Source organism: Thermobia domestica, chromosome 2, assembly GCF_964235325.1.
Source record: "Thermobia domestica chromosome 2, izTheDome1.hap1.1, whole genome shotgun sequence".
In the NCBI taxonomy this organism is placed as follows: Eukaryota; Metazoa; Arthropoda; class Insecta; order Zygentoma; family Lepismatidae; genus Thermobia; species Thermobia domestica.
The window spans coordinates 119,444,239-119,458,915 of record NC_137455.1 but is presented as its reverse complement, the minus strand read 5'-3'; the positions used below and the strand labels follow the sequence as shown (position 1 = coordinate 119,458,915).

At 34.3% G+C, this 14,677-nt stretch overlaps 1 protein-coding gene across 2 annotated transcripts in view; it reads left to right on the top strand.

Annotated features, from left to right (window-relative positions):
• Nf-YC (nuclear factor Y-box C) overlaps positions 1-14,677 on the top strand; it is a 63,698-nt gene that overhangs the window by 27,449 nt on the left and 21,572 nt on the right. For both annotated transcript variants that reach the window (XM_081745458.1, XM_081745453.1), the window contains exons 3-6: positions 6,158-6,343; positions 8,167-8,304; positions 10,402-10,617; positions 11,363-11,587. In XM_081745458.1, the coding sequence (XP_081601584.1) occupies positions 6,158-6,343; positions 8,167-8,304; positions 10,402-10,617; positions 11,363-11,587 (765 nt within the window). The remainder of the gene's footprint in view (positions 1-6,157; positions 6,344-8,166; positions 8,305-10,401; positions 10,618-11,362; positions 11,588-14,677) is intronic.

Sequence of the window (14,677 nt, the reverse complement as noted above, 5' to 3'; positions counted from 1 at the left end):
TTCACCCAGTTCAGAATACTTTTTCCCGTTGGCACTTTTCAATTTCTCCCAGTGTTAAAACTACGCCTGAACTTCACTGCGTCGTTGTTGCAGAGTCCTTGTTCTTTAAAAAACGTTCAACAGCAAACACGGTGTTCATGAGACCAATAGTCCATAGCTATTGACTATGTGTGTGAGAAACTTCAAGTGACTGCGCATGACGTTGTTCCAACGACGAAACAACACGCTAACTATTGCGACTTGTCTTTCCCACTGAGTTTAAATCGTATAACTGTTTCTGCCGCACCCTTTATTTCATTAATAACCTGACATTATTGCATAACTCATTTGTCCTGAAGAAAATTTATGAGGGTAGTTTATTCTTGGGATGAGTTTCTCGGAATGTTTTTCTTCAAAACGACTCATGCAATTTTGTTCATATTTCATAAATAAATATTTCATTAATAACTCTATGATGTTGGGTAAATTACTTCTTACAAAAATATTCATAAAGGGTTCACTCTTAGGCAGTGGTAGAAGTGAGACGGTATGCGGTGGTATGCTATACCGCCTCTGGTTTCTCAGTGATGAAGACATACCAACTCTGGTTTTTCAGTGATCAAGACTGAATGGAAAGTGGATGCTAATACATGTTTAATAAATCCATTCTTATACACGGTAATTGAATTGCTATGCACATCAAAGATTTTATTACTTAAGTAGAAATAATTTTCAAGTTGGCAACACCAACATTTTTGTTATATTTTTCCTACCTTTTGTTTTTAAAATAAGATGTCTACAAAGAAGTTCACCTCTTGCTTCTACGCAAGAGCTCGTGTTGAATATGTTAGTTGCCTATAAGGGTAACATGACAGAAAGAAATCATTCATAAGCCCAATCCAAACAAAAGGCAGTATATTGAGGGGACTCGTTTAAACTGAAATCGGAAAGTACTGTTGTGGGTTCACCGGGAACTTCTTTTGTGTCTACAAAGATAAAGAAATACATGATTCCAGTATTCATGAGGAAAATATAGTTTATGCGATTAAAAAAAAAAAAAAAATGTTAGTTTGCTCAACTGTTCGTTCATTAGGTGTTGTGTTAAGATTAAATTGATGGAGCTTATATACTTTTATTAAAGCGTACTTTTGCATCTTTCTAATAATTTGATAACTACTTTCCGGGGATTTGGAATACCCTTCAGTCGAGTGGGGGGGTTCGGGAGTTTACCCGCGGGAAGATGTTTAAAAGTTGATAGTATAAAAAAATCAGTTTCAGAGCATTTTCGTGTATGATTCTCTATAATGCAACATAAGGGGATTTTATTATTATTATTATTCGCAGAAAATTGGGGGCAGGGGCAAACCTTCTCCATGCCCCTCACACTTCGAACACTGCTCTTAGGGGTAAGTTTCTTTTCAGAGTAGTTTCTCAAAAATTATTCAGGCGATTTTGTTCATATTTTATAATGAAATATTTAATTATTATTCCTATAATGTTTCTTAAGTCACTTTCATGAGAATATCACGAGGAGTAGTTTACTTTTTTTTTTTTTATAGTTTTGTGAATATGACTCATGCAAGTTTTTTGATATTTTATAATCAGATATTTCATTAATAGCCCTAACATATGACGTAAATTATCTCTTATCGAAAAATCTACACGGAGTAATTTACTTTTGAAGGTGAGTTTTCTGTGGGCAAAGTTTTCTGGAAACGTCTTATAATTCTGTTCGTATTTCACTAGAAAATGTTTCATTAATCCTGGATCAGTCGCACTACCCGAAATACCTCAATTGGTAGGTGTTAGATATTTTCTAACCTAACATTTTCTCTTTAATATGCTTCGAAACTTAGTAATTTTAGGTCGCACCCTTTTTCCACATTTCACAAACGTTTTAGAGATGCTTTCTCTTGTTCTTGTTCGCCAGGTTCTACTTTTCGCTGTTATTGAAAAAAGTAACAAAATACACTATAGATGTTTTATTATAAAACGATATGTAATGTACATAACTTAGCACTATTTACTTTGTCACCAAATCAGTTTTTACAAAGTAATTCCGTTTTGATGTTTCATTCGCGTGAAATATATTGCAACACAACTGGATTGTTTGTATTTAGCTTCAATATGCCTTTGAAGCGGCCAGTGCCTAAAAGTTTGGAACAGGTACTCCTTCTCTTGTTCCTTTCGTTGTTCTCTTGATTCCCTTTTTTTAAAACCTGATTCATAGCTCGCAGAAGTGTATGAAATCTCTCAGACATGACAGCAACAAAAGTTCTGAAGCTGTTTTATATAATACCCCAAAGCACGACGTTTTTCAACTTTCTGCGACGACTTATAAAAAACGCAAATACTTTCTGCAGGCATTTTAGTAATGTCATGTAGTAAAATTGTAACGAAATTTTGATGCCCATAAAAAAAAAAGAAAGAAAGAAAAAAAGATCTTTTGCATTTTTATTTTTCTAAACTTTTTTTTATTATTTATGGAGAAATATACTGGGAGCTTATAGGACTGTATAACTGAATAAGTAACCAATTAAGAAATCCCCACATTACATCCCGCGCCTCTCAAATTTATCGGTATGCTATCATAACTGAAACTTTGAATTGTTCTGAGTCGTGTTTTATTTGCGGAGAAGAAAATCTTTCTGAAACCGTAATTTTTCAAGTACAGAGTAGACAATCTACCTGGGGCAGTCATTTTCTCTAGAGATTAGCCAATCTTTCCTTAGCCCGCATCTATCAGATTGTGGCCAAATTTGAGCCGTAACGTATCCCTACAAGACGCAAAAACTCGTTTTGACTTTATTCGTCAGTGCAAAGCAAGTTTGTCGAAGGGATTTCTGATTGTCGCGGGATACTACAATGAAGGCAAGTTAACGACCGGGAGGTGGCTAAAACTGCAAAATTTACTTAGCATTTTATGAACAACATACCGTCATAACAATTTATACGGAAGATCTGCCCCGTTTGTATGGAAATGCAATAAATCAAGTCTGTGTGTATATGGATAAGGTCTCATTACATACATCCCATTGTACACAGAGATTTTTGCAACAGATGGCGACAGACACCGGCATGCAGACTATTCCCTTCCAGGATATACAAGTGAAATCACGTGATGATAATCTCATGGATTTTTTCCGGGTTTCGTCTATTAAAGAGAGCACTTGCATCTCGTCTTGTCACCATTGTCCATGATCTCTGGAAAGCCCACAGGAGGAGTGACTCAAGATTCGCGTTCCTGTACTTCAATGGAGCCTCCTACAGTGGAATTTAGAGTGCAGTGCTATTGCCAAAACACATGGTGGCAACCGATAGTGGTCCCGTGGTTTTTCCTAAGATAGATGAGACGTCAAAATCGGACACACACACAGACGGATCATCCTTCTGCATAACGCAGCCAGTTTTATGTACATACATCCACCCTTTTTCGAGGAATGTCCTATCTTGACTTTTTTCTTTCATATGTGATGAAATTTTCTAACTTCTGAATGAAATTTAACTAAAGTTACAGATTAAAATTTCAGGTAAGATGTTTAATTTCTTGCTTTGTGCAGGAATTTTTATTAGGTCTGTAATTTAATTTCATAGTAAGATGCGTTGTAATTCTTTTTATATTCATTATTCACTAGTGGATTAGGAAAAAGTATATTACTTACTTATCATCGTTGTCATGTTTTCTTTGTCTTGTTTTTCCGTCAACATGGGAAAGACTATGTAGCTAATTGCATCAGGGAAAATTTCAGAAAATGTAGAAGAATCGAGAATTATTTATTTAGATGGGAGTAATAGGAAGAAAACGAACTTCGTTTCACGTACTTTTTTCCGAAATCGGCGTCGAAAATGTGACGAGAACAGTTTGTTATAAAGGACTAATTCTCAGTGCTGTTTTAAGACCAAAGAAAAAACAGTGAAACCTCTACTAACGGACACTTCCCATAACGGACATATTTTGTAATCCCCAAACACTGTAATAGGAAAAAACATATTGGCAAACCTCTCTAAAGCGGGCACACTCTAGTACGGACACGGACAGTCTTTCCTTTTTTTATATAGGTATTATTTACCTCCGTATTTCGGACACTTTCTCTAGAAACAAGTTGGAAAGTGCAGTAAAAATACACTTTTAGTAATTCATACGTATGTCACCAAGGAAGAACATGTGGGTGTGACAACATTTTGCCTCCTCAACTGTCTGTTCAGCAACCCAGAGGAAGGGTCTCTGTTTCACAACACCCTTATATTCTTTGCTTGCATTCCACTCCCATCCAACCTGCTTCAGAAACAAAAGTGATTGACAGTTGCCCACTGTTTGGAATGACACATCATTCTACTGTCCCGCTGGAATCTCTAACCAAACAGAAGACAAGTTTGGTATTTTTGACCACGGGTACGCATATTGTCTTTTAAAAAATTCATTGGTGGACTGCAGTTAACTCACAAATTAAAGCAACACACCGAAAACGTAGTAAGTAGCGATAAGTGTAAAGTGCAGAGGACTATAAATCTTATTCCCATGTTGTGCCTCGAATTGGATGGCGCAAGATAATGCAGGTACAGTAACATTTTGGTAATATTCATAAATACGTGATTCATGCAAAAATATTTTTTTTTTTCTAATTGCATATTACCTTGTTTATTAATTTACGTAAGAAAATATTGAAACCTCTGTAAGGCGGACACCTTTCTATAGCAGACAATTTTTGATTCCGCACGGCTGTCCGCTTTAGGGAGGTTTCACTGTTTCTTCCGTACATTCCGAATACTGTTTAAGAAAGAATTACTTAATTCTATTCAAAAAGTCGATTTCTGTTCTGCTGCGGAATTTGAAACTTTCTCAGGTTAACAGAGTTTTTAAGATTTACTTATCATAGTATTTAATATTTAGACGAAATTCACTATTCTCAGCTTTAGAAGAAGTAAAAGGCTGGTGTCCTATGCGTATAGCCAGCCAGTGATGTGTTAGCAGCTAATTGAAAACGGTTAGAAAATTTGACACGATATTAATCTTTGTGTTTTCCTGTAGTGATGATGATCATCAAATTTTAACTTCCCATCTATATATTTCTAGGAAATTATTCAAAAGCCTTTCCTTAGTATGTTTAATAAGCTACAAAAATTGAAAATTCACTAAGCACTTTTTACATATGAAAATACATCTTGTAATTCTGTGCAATACACACATACAGATTATGATTTAATTTTGTAAATAGATAGTTCAAATACATATTTTATTGATTTTACCATTAACGAAATAAATGTAAGGAACTTCGTACAAGGAAAACAGTAATAATCTCTTATTTTGTACAAAAACTAGATACAAAAATTTATACAAATTTGATATAGCAACATTGACGGTCTAAGACTATATCGCATTCAAATGCATATAATTTCTCTGATGTGGAAAAGAAAACACGTGGTTTAACGTAGTTTTGGTGATATAAATAACGCATTTTTGGTGATTGCATAGAAATTCGATAATATTAGGCGAAAATAAAAATCATTAATTTATATAGGCTTAATAATTGCGCTTTTAGGTCTTAAGTAATAAATAGGAAATAGCTATATAAAACTTTCGCAGAGTATTGCATTGATTGAAGTGCTAGAATATATTCATTTGTACAATTTAGTTTTTGCTATTGAATCACTCTACCCTATAAATGAATAGCCAATATTTTTACGATTTAGTAATTAATCATCCTGAGGAAGAGCATTCGAGTAGTATGTCAGAAATATATATAGATTGAAAGTTAAAAATTGTTGATAATCATCATTACTACAGAAAATACACAAAGGTCACTGTTGAATTATTTCCAATGTCATTTCTAAGCCAAATGAGGTTTCAAAGAAAATAAAAATGTTCGAAAGAAAGTTCCTTATTTTCTGACACATTTCGAAGCATAATTAAAATTATTGTTTTTCATTTAAAAAGAATTCGACTTCCTCTCTTTTTTGGAAGTTAAAAATACCACCATTAAATTTAGCATGTATTGTTTGATGTAATTTTTTTCGTTTTAGGATTCTACGTGAAATATGTGTATATCAAGGGCCTGGTATCAAATAACTGCCTCACCGGGAATGGAATTTATTGGATTTTAATCTTGGAGTTCCAGTTATTGATTGTCATGAGTTTTGATGAATTTAAATGCTGTTTGTTGATTTGTCTTGATTTCAGATGGATCTCAAAACACAGGAATTGCCGTTGGCCCGTATCAAGAAAATAATGAAACTTGATGAAGATGTTAAAATGATCAGTGCTGAAGCTCCAGTGTTATTTGCAAAAGCTGCTGAAATATTTATTTATGAATTAACGTTACGTGCATGGGTTCACACTGAAGATAATAAACGACGAACGTTACAGGTAACATATATATATATACAGTTGTCTTGTTTCTACATTTTTTAGCTCTTTTATGTTTACTTTAGTGCTAATCGTTTTACATAGTTTTTTTACTCTCAATTTCATTTCCTCTATCTCTTTCAATACCTTTCACTTGTCTTGTCTCAGAAAAAAAAAGTCCTGAGTGCTATATTTTATTATTAATTACAATAGTAATAATTAGGGCTCGGATTTTTGGTGCTCCACCAAAAAAGAAAAAAAAAACCTCCACCCAACAAGAAATTTTCGCTAAATTTTAAGTTTTCATCCGTACATATTGTATCGATGTAGATCTTAGATCTGTCTCGTCCTCCGCTAGTATTAGCTTTGATTTATCGAGTTGTTACATTGCCTATAATAGTGCAGGTAGAGCCTAATTTTGTCAAAAATATGAAACAAGAAAAGATACCGAAACGTAAACTCAGAAAGACATAAGATGAAGAAATGAAAATGTTCCCTGGTCTCTCTTAGATTGCAGAGATTATAAATACTAATACAACAATATAAAATTTTGCTACGCCTGAATAAAGCAAACTGTAAAAGCATCTAAGAGAACTATCACATTACGTAAGAACAACTTGCTTCTTTTATTCAGCTTTGCCCTGAATCGTTCTCTTTATTCACATTCGCCTTTAATTCAGAACGCGTGAGATTCAAACTTTCGATATCTTTACGGGGCCATGATAGCTCTGGTTTGTAGGGTACCAGGTCGCACCAAGTGGATTTTGTAATTGAAAAACTCAGTGTGCATGGGTTTTCTCGGGGTTCTCCCACTGTCTTCATTCTACCATTTTATTCATCATCATCAAGTGGATGGAAAGAATTTAGGAAAGTAGGACTGAACCCTGATACAAATTTATATTATATATCGGGTGCTGTGTTAGGTTTAATTGTAACAATAATATCTTAACAGGTTTGTTTAAGTGATATTTAGAGTGATTTGAGAGCCTTATAAGTCGAATTCATATTGTACTAGAAGAATAGTGACTTCTGTATGGTACATGTAACATGTATCCGTAATCAGAATTAAAGGAGATATTAACTGATTGGAAGTATATTATGGTTATTTGGTAGCTATAGTAAATAAATGAATGTTACTGGCTATACATTTATAAGATATTTGCAGATATATTAGTATTGCATGTGTTTCATAACTTTTTATCGCATTACAATTTCCGTTTACGAAATACGTTCTACGATAGGTTTCGTTAAAAAAAAAAAAAAAAAAAAGTTATATGGGGCTTTCTACAACTGCCATGTTGGAAGTGTAAATTTCACTCCAAGTCTGTGCCATTTTTTTTTTTTTTTTTTTTTTTTAATTTTCATTTGTTAAGAAAGGAAACCTAGATGTTGGAAAAATTATATGCAAATCAGTTAGACCTAATACAGTAATTTCCCGGATTACTCCTCTTTTTAAGCTTATTTTTCTAAACAACTCTCTTAAGTTTTAAAGCAAAGTAACAGAGTTACTCGTGATACACTTCTAACTTGTTTCCTGTTTGAAAACAGAATATACACTTTCTACACAAATACTTTAACCTTTCCAGATATTTGCTCGTGTACCACAATTGCATTCAAAATGCAAACGCATTACGTAACAACTCTCTTCTTTTATTCTTCATTTGTTCTCTTTCCCAATACATTTAAGTGCAAATTTAGTGACGTTCTGAGAACTTATGATGCCTTCATGAAATTCACATTTTTTTACAATTCGTTATAGTGTAGAAGTATATAACAGTCGGGAGAGCGTTAAAAAAAAAAAAAAAAAAAATCAAATACGAAAGAAGTTGTTTTCCTCTTTTCAGAGAAACGATATAGCGATGGCAATTACTAAGTTCGACCAGTTTGACTTCCTTATAGACATCGTACCTCGAGATGATATTAAACCAAACAAAAGTCGAGATGATTCCAGTGTAAGGACCGCTTCAATGAATCCCGATCAGGTAAGTTTTAATTTGAAACACAGTACATGGTACTTACACTCTTTTGTGAAAGTTTATTTGGTTTTTTTTTCTTTTCTTTTTTTTTTTTTTTTTTTAATACTTTTGACTTCACAGGGATTAGACAATCAAGCAACCACAAATAATAATATGATACTCCGTTCAGAAATACATTATTTATGAGTATTAAATCCATGAAAGGCTGAATGAGAGAATGGAGAATTATGATGAGATGATATATGTATTCAAAATTAAATTCGACTTGAGTTAGTTTGCTCTTCAGATAACATGATTACAAAAGGAGGTTGAATATAGTTAATGCCAGGTATACGATGCTATATGCCGACTATATGAATGATGTGCAAAGATGATTTACGAATATCGAAGGGAAACCGATAAAATGAGAGCAACGTATTATAGAAGTAAATTTGAAGAGAAAGAGGAATAAGAAGTCAGGGAAAATATGCGCAACTGTTAAAATCAATGGAAAGATGGTTGGATTATGTGTCCCTTTTCAGCACCAAGGCTATGAGATGTTGATTACAACTTAATGTGGGACCTGAACCACATGAGCTCCCTCTGGAACCACATGAGCTAGGACCAGAACAATTCCGAAAGTTATAAAGTATAGAAGTTGTTCAACAAAAAACTAGGCATAATTTCTATTATGTATGTTAGAAAATTTTTGGAAAAGCTGTCAAGTAGTGTGTCAAGTATGACAGTCGGAGGAAAGTACAAGTACTAGTCTTAGGTCCTTAGGTACTGTTATGAATTTTTTTGGTATAACGACCCATGGATTAGCCTAAATGAGACGGATGGTTAATGAAAGTGAATTATTGTGAAATTAATTTTTTTATGCTCTCCCACCGGGAATTGAACTCGAGATTATACGTGCTAGCCATTAGACCAGCGGGGAAGGCTGTATGTACCATTGTTAGTGAGGATTTCAGGTGTGAATAGAAAATAGAAGCAAGGATATGAATGTTAAAAAGTGCATTTAGTAGGCATGGAACGCAGAATTCCGGAAAAGATTCGTCAAACGTCACGAACTGTTCGAAATGTTTGGAGAAATATTGAGAAAATTTGATTTAAAAAAAAGTAAAACAAAGGCAGGAGATACAGAGTGACGAACAATGTTAGAGATACAGCAAAACATGCCTATGTTAACCACCATTGATTCCTTTGAAAATGCCTAACTTTTAGAAGAAAGAAAGTTATCTCGAATCAAAACTATAATCGAAACATTTGCAGTATAGAATATGAAGCCTTAGTAGTGTCGATGTATTTATGCACTCGCGAGTAATAGACATAAAAGAAATAAACAGAACTACCGCCTCATGTATTTTTGGAAAAGTTGTATTCAGTGGAGAAAGTTTTCTCCTTTCTCCCTTGAATTTATTGGTCTCCTGAAACATACAGCAGTAACAAATGTTCTGAAAGAATTTCTAAGAAAAGCTCCTCTAGATGATTTGAAATATGAGGAAATTTCACCATGAAGTTCACGTGATTTGTAATATATTGGTTCTATTTTTTTTTTTTTTTTGGGGGGGGTAAAATTTAAAATAAAAGCGTATAAACAATCTTGGCGTGAAAAACAATCAGGATCCCACTTGGCATTTAGTGTAAAATTTTACCTTTTTTTGTTGAAGTATGTAAATGTTTTGATAAATCGGACACAAGAATTACAAGAAGGTACATAATCGTACCTGTAGTTTACAGCGTTTACAGTTAACAACGAAGAAACAAATTTCGTGTCATCGTATTTCGATCTGATTTACAGTCGTTTAGCTCAGTCGAACGTTTGATTGTTGCTATTGCTGTTTATTTATGAATCTTTTACTGTCTGTAATTAACATTGGTGAACCTTCACTTCGTTCCAAGCTACTGCTAACTTTTCGAAGCAAATTATTTAAAAAACAAAAAATAATCGTCCTCATCCTCTGGGAACATGTTAAAGCAGACTATTGTTAAAGCGGAAAAAAAAAATAGTGATAACTCATTTAAATATTCAGATAAGATTGTATTGAAAATGATTACTTCTTTAAAAGGAAGAAAGAAAAATAAATTGTTTAAAGCAATACTTAAAATTATTTGTTGTAGGTACATTATTATTTTCAACTGGCCCAACAACATCAGGCTGCTTTGCAGCAATCATCACAGCCTAGTACAAGCTCAAATCAGAGTACAACACCGACCATTCAAATAGTACAACCTGGTGGACAGGTACAAACTATCAGTGTGGTACCAACAAGTAGTGGTTCAGGAAACTCTTCAAATTCACCAGTAACAGCAGTTCAAGTTCAGAATGCTGAGCAGGTGAGCTGATTTTTATGTAATAGATGATGAAATTTTTGACTATTAATATAATCAGTTATAACTTTAATATACTCATAAAACTTCTATCGGTACAGCTGCATCAATCAGCAATCAGTCAATAAGGTCGCAGACTAAACCTTCAGGGAGGAATCTAATCATTCATAATTGTCCACAAATACGAACAAAATCAATTATGAATGATTACATTCCTCCCTGAAGGTTTAGTAACAAGGCACTTCGAGCTTATTGACTGATGGCATACGCCAATTCGGGTGACGCGGACTATAACTGCAAATGAATTTCTAAATATATTGGACTTTATTAGTAACGTAGTAGAATGAAAGATAATGATGTATTTCTAGATTTAATGCTGAGTATATGGCATTCACTCGAAAATGAAAGACTTAAGTCAATAAGATTGCGTGTCAGTTAATATAGTGTTGACTAAATTGAGGGCAAATAAAACTGGAAGCATATGAAATTGATAACTATTGTGATGTTTGGGAATGTTTTCATTAATGGTAGAATAATTTACAAATAATAAGCAAGTCATACTTAGAATGAGACCTTTTAGAATAACTACTAAAGTAATAAGGGTAATAGGAACAATTCGTTTCAAATTTTATGTCCTTAGAACTTGCATATTGCATGACATAATATTGATTATTTCATATTCATTTATAACAGAATATACAGTTCTATTGAAATAATTACTTTGCATCTTAAAAACCTTAATCTTCAACAGGCACAAACAGCGCCTGCTACTACAGCACAAACAGTAGCTGTACATCAGACTCAGGCAGCAGCAACCTCAGCTCAGACGGTAGCTGCTCAGACAGCTCAACAGCATCAGGCACAAGTGATTCAGTTGCAGGCACCTCAGGTTCAAAATCAGACTGCACCCCAACAAGGGGGTATTCAAATTGTACAGCAAATAGTGACACCTAGTGGAGAAATTCAGCAAATACCGGTAATTCTTTTTGTTTCAATAGTAGTAAAGAAAGTAATTTGATTTTTAGTATGGTCAGAAGATGCTTTATGCTTTTAGATTTTTTCCCCTAGAATCTTAGAACATAGATTAGTAAAATTTTTTACGAAAGATGTAGTGGTGGTGGTAGTCGTCCTTTCCTCTTCTTCTGGTGTTGCGTATATCATTATAAAGCTTTTGGATTCGTCTGTCATACTATTTGGACTTACATGTTTTCGTTTATAAGGAAAAATATAAAAATATGAATATATATACATAACATAACTTAGCGTTCAATTAAACAGGTGTCATTTTACTACAAACATTTAAAAATGTTCTGTTTTCCATATAGGACTATTTTTGGAGAACAACATGATTTTGTTTAATTAACATTTTTTATTCATAGGTCTTATATAATTGCTTTCCAAAGAGAGAAATGTAATATTAATAATAATAGATTTATTAGAAGTTTGAGCGGAAATTTGATGTGCCAGATTCGTCCATTTTTTCATGATTTCCAACTGTAGACATTTTTCTATCGGAAAGTAAAAATTAATTGGTTAGATCATCTACAGAAGAGACTAACTCACAATCTCTCGAAAATAAGTTAATCCAAACGTTAAGATTTCATAAGGTTCGAGTGTGACAATATTTTGTGTACTAATCACTTGGAGTATGTCCCCTACCGATTTTGGTATGAATTTGAGTCCATAAAACATTTCATTCTTTCGTTTCGCCGCGAGTCTAATTTTTGAATTGATTTTTTAAAGTTCATTTGTATATATAATATTACAAATGAAATCAAATTGGTTGTATTAAATTTCATATATATATATTTTATTTCATCAGAAAAGTTGACACAGCTGGCTCAATAAATTGGTGCCTCCGTCTAAACTTGTCGAAGTGTGCTTCACCAGTTGCACATGCGGGCGTATCATGTAACTATAATGCATGAATAAAGCCATTTGTCAAGGTAGAACATGTTAGATATTGCAACTGGTTTAATCAGATGATAGTGGACGGTTATGTGCACACAATTCTCTTGTTTATCAGTGATAAAGCGTTATTCCAGCTCTTTAAGTGTGTGAACTCTCAGAATACGAGATACTGGTTCCGAAACAATTCTCATCTTTATTACGAGCAATGTCTGCACCCATAAAAGGTGGAGGTTGTGGTGCATGGTGTCTACCCAGAGAATTATCTCTCTTATCTTCTTTCACGTAACTGTGAACACCATTGATAGTCCAGTTAGCGGGTACTGAAAGAGGGGAGTTAGCTTGCAAAAGGTCAAAAACTTTCTTTTTGGGTATGTTGTATGTATGTATCTAGACACTAGTTAAAAACCCGTGTTTTTAACTTTTCAGACCTTGTGCTAACACCAGGGTATCCGGAAAACGCTATATTTTTTGATCTAGCTAGTTTTTGCGCTTTGTAGATATAGAGGAAGCTTTTGACAACGTAGATTGGAATATGTTCAGAGCGTTGAAGAAGCTGAGAGTAGATTACAGAGACAGAAGAATAATATACCAACTTTATAGGAACCAGACAGCTCTTATAGGAAGAAATCAGAAGGAAGCAAGAATAAATAAAGGAGTGAGGCAAGGATGTGGATTTTCACCTCTCCTGTTCAACGTCTATATAGAAAAGGCTATGAAAGAATTCTTGGATAAAAACGAGAAAGGTAAAAGTAAATTGTCAGGTTTTCAGCACAATAAGGTTTGCTGATGACATTGCATTGATAGCGGAGAACGATGAGGACATGCAGGAAGCACTTTCAAACTTGAACGACCAACTGGAAAAAACATGCAAAATGAAGATAAATAAGAAGAAAACGAAAGTGATAAAGTACACAAGAGCAGGACTGGAAGGGGCAAACGTATGGCTAGATGGAGAGAAAATCGAAGACGTTAAGACGTTTCCCTATTTAGGAAGTCTAATATTCTCGGACGGAAGAAATGAAAAAGACATAAGTTCCAGAATAGCACAGGCTAAACAAGCATTCAATAGGAAAAGAGGACTACTAACATCAAGAAATGTGTCACTGGACGTTCGTAAACGATTTATGAAGACACTAGTATGGAGCGTGGCGCTGTACGAATCAGAGACGTGGACATTGAGAAAAGCTGAAATATCCAAGCTGGAAATATTTGAAACATGGTGTTGGAGCAGAATGCTGCGCATATCATGGACCGAAAGGAAAATGAATGAAGACGTACTAAAGGAAGCTAATGAAGGACGACAGATCATGCGTATAATAGGAAAAAGAAGAAACAGCATGCTTGACCATCTTATTCGACACTCCGATTGTATCACTGTGCTGATAGAGGGAAAGGCAGGAGGAAGACCAAGGATGGAACATTTAGATGCAATTACGAAGAAGAGGCCTTATCAAAGTATAAAACAGCTCTCCTAAGCGAGAGAAAGTTTTAACCCGTAACTGGGCGCGTGGGGTAAATTTTACCCCCAGGTGTGAGCATTTTGTGATATAGATATTTGCTGGTTGGCCACACTGCTGACCCTCCTAGTACCTTTCTAGTTGAATGATTTTGAAGGCAAGTTTATACCTTTCTAGAAAGGTATAAGCTTGCCTTCAAAATCATTCAACTCAGTAGTTGAAAAAGAATCGTGACGAAAATACGTTCCAAAGTCACTGGGGGTAAAATATACCCCTACGCGCCTAGTAACGTATGTCATTTTCTTTTTTTCTCTTATCTGAATTTTTGCTTTTATCATTCATTGTTGCAACAATAAGTTATTTTTATCAGTGTTGAATGGTGACATCTTTTGTTTAATCCCCTGAACTTCTTATCTTATGCTGCATCAGTGATTGTCTGTGTTGAATAGCGGTATGTTGTAGCTGAAATTATTCGTGTAAGATATCGTGGAAATTATGGCCTATGAAAAGGAACAGGACCGGATTCGGCAGCTTTTGGAGACGACGTGGAATGAGGAAGAGCCAAATTCATCAGTAGTGTTTGAAACTGAAGACTTTGATCAAAAATCTGACCACGACGAAGAAGACCACGTGAGTGAATCAGAGCACGATACCAACTCTGAGACCAGTGACAATGTTGAGAGCGATATTCTCGTAAA